The sequence below is a fragment of the Saccostrea cucullata genome, unplaced genomic scaffold (genome assembly GCF_032062105.1).
Source record: "Saccostrea cucullata isolate Sc308-1 unplaced genomic scaffold, CSIRO_AGI_Scuc_v1 ctg187, whole genome shotgun sequence".
In the NCBI taxonomy this organism is placed as follows: domain Eukaryota; kingdom Metazoa; phylum Mollusca; class Bivalvia; order Ostreida; family Ostreidae; genus Saccostrea; species Saccostrea cuccullata.
The window spans coordinates 184659-194823 of NW_026926399.1; the positions used below are offsets into that span (position 1 = coordinate 184659).

General features: G+C 32.2%; 1 protein-coding gene across 1 annotated transcript; it reads right to left on the minus strand.

Annotated features, from left to right (window-relative positions):
* Positions 1–239: 239 nt before the first annotated feature.
* LOC134271571 (ras-related protein Rap-1b-like) lies at positions 240–1287 on the minus strand. Its single transcript, XM_062753774.1, has 2 exons — positions 1260–1287; positions 240–945 (listed from the first exon to the last, which is right to left on the minus strand). Exon 2 carries the CDS (start codon positions 933–935, stop codon positions 264–266), a length of 672 nt encoding a protein of 223 aa, XP_062609758.1. The 5' UTR covers positions 936–945; positions 1260–1287; the 3' UTR covers positions 240–263.
* Positions 1288–10165: the final 8878 nt, after the last annotated feature.

The following is a 10165-nucleotide window of genomic DNA, read 5'->3' on the forward strand; positions in this document are numbered from 1 at the left end:
ATCAGATTCTTCAGTATACTCGTTTTTTTTTTTTTTCTACATAATAAACATGAACAAATAAAATATATATGGCCACGAATAGTGGCGGCCACGCGTGGAAATGATTCCACTTATGACCATGTGTACTTTTATCTTAACCTTTTTTAAATTTTTTTTTTTGACATTCAAAAGTAATATTTGAATAATGATTACTTTTATTTTCATATAACTTGATATATAAAAAATAATACGTGTACAACAAAAATAATTTGGCAGCAAGTCTTTTATGATATGATACAACTTCTCCTCTTTCGCGTGGAATTGTCTGAATTTTCCGATGAGGTTGACCCAAGTCTCCGTCGTATGGGAAGTGGTGTTTTACTGAAACCCAAATTTGTCTGTCGGAGAATTTCTTTGAATATCCCTGTTATATTTATACCGTCTTTTGCTGAAGCTTCCACATAGCTATTTTCCCAGTCAAAACAAACAATGGATTCGGCTGTCTCTTTCATAATTACTCTATTTTCTTCTGAAATGTCCGATTTGTTTCCAACAACGACTATTGGCACGGTTTCACCTTTTCGTTCAGCTAAAATAATGTCCCTTAAATATTTTACTCCTTGAAATGAGGACTCATCGTCTATCGAATATACTAATACAAAAGCATCACTCGTTGAAATAGCCAGTCTGCGCATGGCCGGAAATGAGTGTGCACCTGCGGTGTCCAAAATGTCCAGAATTAGTTCCCGGCCGTCCACGGTGTATTCTCCTCGGTGAAACTCCTCCACGGTTTCTTTGTACTCACTGATGAAGCGGTCGTACAGGAACTGGGAAATTATGCAACTCTTGCCTACCCCGGCGGCGCCCATGATGGTCAATCTATAATGTAATTTGTCGTCCAAGTCGCCATTCCAGTCTGGTAGACTTTGTGAGCGACCTATTTTACGATTGTTCATTGTCACCTTTCTAAACAGAGAAAAATATAGATAAGTATAAATAAGTGAAATCAAGTAAAATTGTGATTAACTTCAGTCCATGCATATACAAAACTGACAAAACATATGGATTTTGAACACGGTCATTACAGGTATTTATCTATATAACTTCTATAATCAGGGTCCTATATAGTAAGTATATAGAGCATGAAGCAGTGTATGATTCACAACAATATCAAGTATTTTTTCGATCATATAAAAGCACTATGCATTAAAAGAAAAACTTTTTTTTCATCGAAACTGCCATGGTTTCCTCTAAAAATCATGTGTAAAGAGAGTACTTACTGGTGTTGTTTATCTGAAGTCGTGATTGCTGACTGATGTAAAGTGAGAGCAGACCAATATTTATACTAAAAAGGACTTCAGTGGTATCGATTGATAACAGGGGAGGAGTTAGGAATCCAGAGCAATTAGCAGGCAAATTTTCACTTTTAGTATTTCTCTTTTAGAGCCTAGACTCTAGATCTTTATAATATCTATGTTAGGATAAAGTGTATTTGATAGCAAAAGGCTTTAAAATGATATTCCAAGGTATTTTAAATCAGTATTATGTAAAAAAAAAAAATTTTATCAATGCTTTGTAAAAAAAAATTAAAATTTTTCCTTGAGTGACCAAATATGAATATTTTGTATTCTCGAGTCCTTGATGCTAGAAAGTTTAAGAAAGTTGATTTTGTTTATTAAATGTCCCTACAAGAGCATTTCACTAATACATGTATTACTACGCTACCACGTACCGATTGAGGGCTAACATCCAATACTAACAACCGTTGAGTAGTATAGAGATTTTTTTGTGCCAGCACATACTTAGACATGGAACCTCGGTTTATAAGACCTCATCCGAAAGTCCTGTCTTCACTTTCTGTAGCTGAACTCGAACCAGCGACTCTAGAACAAACCCTCTAACGTCTGCGAAGCAGTCGAACTGAAATATTATGAAAAATCTAAACATAACAGTAGAAAATTATAGCAAATGGCTTTTATAAAATAACTAGTCATTATATACACGCTGAATTGTCGGATGATTATTCCCCTTACATCTCAGTCATGACAAGGAACACACGCGCGGCTGGTGTGACCGATCAGAAGGAGATGCTCATTTTCCACGAAACCTGATCCCACCTCTGAGGCTTTAGGGGTCCGCAATTTTGTATTGTTGAATGGACTTTTGAGCTTGAATACTGCCCTGTATCCTCATATATTTCCTGTTGATTGTTCACAGTCCAGTGTGTGAGGAGGCTACTGACCTTCACCTAGGGAGTTCAGGGTCTCTCCGGGAAAATATTTCACAATTTTCCGGGAAAATATTTCACAATTTTCCGGGAAAATATTTCACAATTTAGAAACTAAAACATACGCTTTGGGTAAATTGGAAATAAAATTGAAATCTAGACATGTTTTTAATTTTTATTGATTCCCACAATAGAGTACGATATACTATTGTAATTTAGCTTCCAACATAAAGATATTTCATATTCAAGATTTTAACGTTTTTTTTTTAATCTTTCACGGTAGCCAGTGGAAGGATATTATCTTTGCGACTGAAAGGCCAAAGTCCGATTCTCACGCTGTGTCAAAACTGAGAATTAAACATAGATAGTGAAAAGAACGCCTTATGCCACGATAGGAGTTGGCGCGATAAAGAACCTGCAGCACCCCTTAATTTGAGTGAAGATTTGTAGAATGGAGGGATAAGCAACAATCAGGATTGAATGTTTGTGTAAAAGTATGGATATCGCTCTTTATTTCTAGGCACAGATTCTAGAGCTGCTATTTAGATGTATCTGCTTTTTGAAAAAAAAAATTGTTTTCAAATATTGCAATCGATATTTAATTTACTTAAATTCAAGATAAACGATCTAACACACTTTAAGAACACTATTAAACACAATTTAGGTTTCAATACCAATACCGCAATCCTGAATTATATAATTGCTCTGTCTTTTTTTTTTATTCTGTGTACCGTAACGTGTTTACATACTTTATTTTCGTACAAGTATATGTCCTCTTTTTAGAATTTTTCAGTTCTAATATGGCAACCTCAACTTTTCACATTTTCAACTTTTTAAGAATATTTCCAATGCATTTGTGAGCAAACTTCGTCATGAGCTTTGGTGAAGGGAAATTAAAATTGTTAAAATTGTAGTTGACATATTCGAAAGGGGAGATAATCGAAGAAAAGACAAAAATAGGGTGAAATTCATTAAAAAATCTTCTTCTCAAATTAACCAATCAAAAAAGCTGAAATTTTGATTACTCCCCTTTATTATGTTTTACTATAAATTGTTGAATATATTCATATCTAATGGGTTATTTGCTTAAATGATAATGGGGAAAAAAAGATATATTTTAAAAAGAAATATATAGGAAAAATACATTATAGAAAATATATATAAATTCTTATTTTTCCTAATTAAACAAAACTTATAAATAGAATATTATATGGTAGTGTAGATTCTGAATTGTTCAAATCATAACCCCCGGACATTTTTCTAATAAGAACATTGATGGGGAATCAAAGTTTTATATGAAATATATAGGGAAATTTCTTTGAAAATCTTCTTCTCAAGAACCACTTTTATAATTTTTGAATATATAAAAAATTGGAAGCATCCTACCATATGTGTGATTCTAAACTGTTCAATAAAAAACATCATGATTTTTTTGCTTTGTTTTTGGTTGTCAAGAAATTTTTAGAAATATATAGGAAACATCTTTGAAAATCTTCTTCCAAGAACCACTGGGCCAGAAATGAAACTTATGGAAGCATTATGGATAGTGAATATTTTAAATTATACAAATCATGACCCCCGGGGGTTTCCTTTTAAATAATTATCGAATATAGTTTTACATAGAAATATATAGAACAACTCTATAAAAATCTTCTTCTCAAGAACCACTGTGCCTGAAAAGCTGATAATATTATATAGAAAACAGTAACTTTATGCTTATATCCATTCAAAAATAACTTCCAATTACCATGATAACCCCTATTTTTCGAGATTGGGGTGGGGCCACAATGGGGATTAACAAAGTTTTACATAGAAATACATAGGAAATATCTTTAAAATCTTGTTTCAGAACCATGTGCCAGAAAAGCTGTTTATTGGTTTCATAAACTTGGATAGTGAAGATTTTAAATACCGTGTCACAAACATAGTCCTTTTTGCGGGGCCCGTAGTACTAATTATTACAGAATATATAGGCAACATTTTGAAAATCTTCTTCTCAAGAACCACTGTGTCTGAAAAGCTAAAACTTATTTCAAACCTGAAAAAAATAGTGAAGATTTTAAATTATACAAATCATGAATCCTATTTCGGGGGTGTGAGCGGGGCCACAATGGGGAATCAAAGTTTTACATAGAAATATATAGGAAAAATCTTTACAAAATCTTCTTTAATAGCAACTGTACCAAAACGTGAAACTTATATGGAAGCATCCTGGGGTAGAACATTTTCAAATTGTAAAAAAATTATGGAAAACAGTGGGGAGGGTGGGGTCATCAATAACTGTATTCAACAAGGGGTAAAAGTAGATAAAGGAAATATATATATTCTTTAAATAAATCTCTTATGACATTTAAGAAGCTATTATAAATTAATTAAGCATATCATGGGCCAAAATCTAATATTTCTTTAAAATTCTGTTTTGATAATATATACTTTTTTTCGTTGTAATTTAATCAAGTATATGTCCTCGGTATTGAAATTAGAATTTTTCAGTAAAAAATAATAAATGGCTACCTCATTTATTCAAACCGCCTTTTTTGATTATTTTAAGAATATTTCCAATGCATTTCTGAGCAATTTCGTCATGAGCTTTGGTCAGAATTATTGTCAATGTACGACAAAATTGTAGTTGACTTACTCAATTCACTGCGTCATTATCTCAAGGATCATTGTAAAACTGTAACTAATGCCTCCATAACAAGTTTCTGCATTAGGAAAGAAGCTTACGTCTATCAGCGAAAAGGTCAAACTTGACGATATGTTTTATGAGAACAGCCAATCTATTTGCTTTTTAGACTAGACGTTAATAATCGTAGTGTTTTTTTTCATTAAAGCATTTTTTAAAAACCAAATGTTCACACGCAATAAGAATTAAAGAGAGATCTTTCATTAAAAAAAAAAAGGAAAATAAAAACATTGTCGTGTATGAAAGGCTATCATGTCCACACGCTAAAGCAAACCTAAGATAATTATAAACAGCATTTCCATAAATTTTGCATGCTTTTAGCTATAAACAGAGCATTTAGTCATTAAAATAAAAGAATAGATAACAAGGGCCTTCGAAATAGTTTTACTAAACGACGCAGTCAAATGCTGACTGACGTTTTTTTTATGCTTATTGTCAGTCCATTATATACACACTGAATTGTCGACGGATTTTGTCGTTCAATCATGCTGAGGAGGACACGGCAGATGTGACCGGTCGGCAGGGGATGCTTACTCCTCCATGGCACCTGATCCCACCCTCTGATGTTTTGGAGGTCCGTGTTTGCTCTGCTTCTATATTGTACAGTTTAATGACTTTTAGCTTGAATATTGTTCGTCATCTCCATTTTTTTTATTCACACTTCTTAGTAAGAGAAGTTGAACAGAAGCATTTGTGGGCATAATCATCATCTTATTTAAAAATCCTTCTTGTTCACTTCAATCAACACACATGTAGATTAACGTTTGGCTGAACTGTTTTCATTGGCTGAAAAGGAAATGTCTACCTATTCTTGTATTAACAAATAAAGCGTTGCTGTATTCGTTAGTCAGACTTTAACGTTATAAGACAAGAACTTAAGTTCCATGATTTGTAAGGAAAGCCTTACCGAGTGTACCGTCCCTAAAAGTTAGTAGAACAGAAAGAAGAGCAATGTTCTTACGTTCGGGTTAAACAAAACAGGTGTACCTTCGTACAGTTCTTTTCATGATTAATATTGCTACAAACATTTAATAAGAAATCTGTGAATCAATACAAAGCGACACTCGGTACACGGTCATCATCCTGTTTAAGTAGTTAATGATGAGAATTAGTTTGAAATTCTTTCGTCTTTTATAGGAATCATTAATATTTAATTAGTTATTATTAATGGAAGATAACTGTCTTTTTTGACAAGTCATTGACTGTCGTCTGTCTCCTGGTGGAGTTCAACGAATCATATTTGATCTGATATCAAAAACCTTATATTGAAATAAATATCTTTGTTGCAAGACAGTGAGTTCAGTGATTTGAATTTTCATCTTGACATATGTAAATATATTTGGAAAATCTAAAATTGCCTCGCAGAGATTGGGTTCAGTGGCCATGATTAATAGGTACTAAACCTGAGAAATCTACCTAAGTATCATAATCATTTTCTACTGGGTTTCTCAATGTCAATGAAATGCACAATCAAAAACAGAACAGAGAAAACGTTTTGCTATATTTACTATATGCTAATGACAGATAATCTTACATGGAGGAACCATGAAATGTCAAGAAAGGGACGTTTTAAAAATTGACTGATTAATTCCTTCAAAGGAATGGCTTATCTATATTGATTTACATATAATGATATCCAAATCATATTTACATAAAACAGTGTCCTCATTAAGTGTCGATAACTCAGAATCTCACAATGAGATACCAATAAATTTGATATTCAAACTTTATACAAAGCCCACAAGTGTCCCATAAGTCTAATTGGACTTAAGCGTTGGGTATTTATGAATATTAAAAATAATATATTCATGTTCAAATACAAAATCCAATTACTTTGGAGAAAATACAATTTCTTTTGCGCAAGTATTACAAATAATTTGCATTCTGTAATTCTTCATTTGTAATTTAAAAATTTCCAGTTGAATGTAAATTTTTCATTTGCATTTCATATTTTAACATTTTAATTAATTTTTCTTTTCATTTTCCCCAAAAGACCTTTATATACAATTAAAACATTAATTATTATAATATATGATTTAATAATAAATTATTATCTTTTTATTGGTCAACTCTTTAGATATTTTACGCTGTCATTGATTGTAAGGCTGATTATTTGAATTGTGCTTTAGAGGAACAAGGATTTAATTCTGTCAGTAGTAAGTCGACTTATACCCACCGTTCCTTGAAGGGGAGAACTCTTCTAAACCATCTGTCAGTTTTTAACATTTTTGATAATACCAACAATCAAACTGAATTTGAATTATCATACCTATGTTGGATTCCAAAGGGATCGATAGCGGGTCCCGGTAAATGTACACCAAGCCTTTTTCTTTAGTCCTCACTGAAATATTGACAATAGTGAAGTAGTGTACAAAAGTATATTAGAAAAATGGTGTAAACCAGATTTAGCTACTAAAAAATCCAATGAACCTTGTGAATATTTGAATTAAAATAGTTACCAAAAAAAGCTACGTTAATCATAAACTTTTCAGTCTTTAACTTCCTTTGCTTATGCAGCAATAAATATCTTATCACCAGCATATGGGGTTTAAGTCTCTAAGTAGATTCGATACGCAGGTGATGCTCTACGTACAGACAATTTCTAAAATGAGACAAGATACTGACAAAAAGGTTCATGAAACAAGTATATCAACAGTCTCATTTCACAAATTTTATGGTCGAACCAATGGCCTTGTCAGTAAATACGTACAATCTATCAATGCGCCATTTGCTGACTGACGTTTTACATACAAATTGTTAGGCCATAATTTACACACTGAATTGTCGTTAGATTTTTCCTTTCCCCTGATCATGACACGGAGTAAAGGGCAGATGTGATCGGTGGACAGGGGATGCTTACTTTTCCATGGCGCCTGATCCCACCTCTGATGTTTTTGGAGGTCCGTGTTTGATCTTAGTTATTTGAAAAAAAAAATTCAAACCTTTTCATGAAAAAAAGCCTTGAAAAAGACATTCATGCTGTTTTAGATCTTAATGTCATCAGTATAAATTTGGAATTTGACATCGTAAAAATAGTAGGAACATTAAGGAACAGCGGGGTAGAAAAAAGGTGCTTTGATTATATTAAACTTTTATTTTATAAAATAAAAAACTCTTCAAAATTGAAAAAAAAAATATTTAATGATCTAATTATAACTGTATCTGCTGTCTGAATACGTCATTAAGTACACAATACCTTCCTACAACAATATGTAATTTTTACATGTTCTATACATGTTTGATAATTATATTGCTCAAATTCATTTTGAATTTAGGTCCGCCTCAAGTGTCAGAAAAACTACTAGTAAATCGCACAAATCTTCATGATTCTGGAATATTGCAGTCACTAAAAAATACAATTTTTTTTTATTGAAAATATATTGAAATCGTTCAAAAGGCATCTAAATGTAGTACAAAGCTCAGGGCGTGTAAAAAAAATGACGAAGTCAAAAATATATATAACTTCATTCCAAAGTACAAACCTTAATAAAATGAAGAAAATAGAAAAAGCTGCGTATACATTCTGTTTTATTGAAAGCCTCACGTGTTCCAAAACGTGTAAGCATGGTTTTTCAACTTCCTGATCTCACCTCAGATGTTTTGTAGGTTCGTGTTTGCTCTGCTCCTGTTTTGTAGTGTTTTATGAACTTTTGATCTGGAATAATATTCGTTATATCCATATGTTTCATTATAAAAAGGATTTGCATTTAAATAAATGTAACAATGTCGATTTTTTATGCCTGAAAATATATACGAAGTAAACGGGATTAGAATGAACAAATAAATCAGTTAACAAAATATCACCTCGAAAATGAGTAAATACAAAGTAAACAAGTTATCTAGCTGTACATTCTATTTCTAAATTATCATATAAAATTTAAAAATAGATAATATACTTGTCAAAATCTCTAAGTCCCCACTTTAATTTTTTCTAAAAGTTCAAAACCTTAACATCAATGTACTAGTTGCTTACAATTTTGCCTTCAATTTGCAATGCTTACCTGTCAAGGCCAAAAAAATTGTAATCGAATGTGTAATTACTCGACTGTGACCGTTTTTGTTAAAAAGCATGAAGTTCGAGTTCCATGTGTTTTTCGGGTGTATTCTTCATATTTTTTACTTTTATGTGTTCTCCATCTTTATTTGATAACGAAAAACAAAAAAAAAGTTTGATTAAAATGCGGTGTATGTCCACACAACAATGTGAAAGTGAATTTGAAATGGCCCAAGCTGGTCGTAGTTGACGAAAGTTCTGTTTCCTTTCACTGTATGACTTTATTTTACTTAAGGGGGATGTACGGCCACTTTTAGTGCAGTGAGAGCAAAATGTAAACATTTCTTCAAATGGCTAAAATACATTATATTTTGATCAAATTTTAAGTCTTTTTGATAAAGATACAATAAATATGCATAACAAAATGCATGTTGTGCATATATAATCTATACTTTTGCAGAAAAATGCTTTTGATATGCTCCTTAGAACTGCGCAGCTACAGAATTCAGCAGAGCCTTAAAAAATCCAAAAAAATATGCAAACTGTGCATTAATGTTCTCTCTACAACCATTTGTTGAGAAAATGTCTAAATTTTGCACTTTTAAATGATAATTTCAAGTTCAAAACAAGGTACCATTGTCTTCCAAAAGAGTGTAAAGAACCATAAAAGTAGTTCATGGATAGCAGCACGTGGTCTATTTTTAGCACAGAATCTTGTTTTCCAGACCTCTTCTTAATATGGAGGGGCATAACAATCTTTAAATGTAGAAGAGAATTACAGTTGCAAAATATTTCAAATAATATGAACACTTTTAAAAGAGGAAAGGTGTTATAGTGTGGCTTGAAATAATTTATTTTAGTATTATTATCCATGCCAAGAAAACCTTAGCATTCTCTCCGTATAGCAAACTTAATAAAAGCCGAATTAACATTAATCTGTGATTCTTTCCTGGGAGACGCGCGGAAACAATTAATGTCTGCAGTTTTGAGGGAGGGATCTTAAAATTTACTGGGTTAAAATTATAGGTAGAATATTAGTTATTTAGAAGCCTTTGCCCCCCCCCCCCATTGTCTTTTTCGGGTGGGGTGGGGGGTGAAAATAATTATAGTAAAGTAATTCTTTAATAAAATAAGCTGCCTTTCAATTTTTTTGACGTAATTCAATTTCAAAATATTTTTTCTCAGTACAAATAAATTGACATCGGGTAGTTGTGGAAGTACCGCGTCAAAATACAGATAAAAGAGTACCAAATTTCCGGAAGTTTACACCATTTCCTGG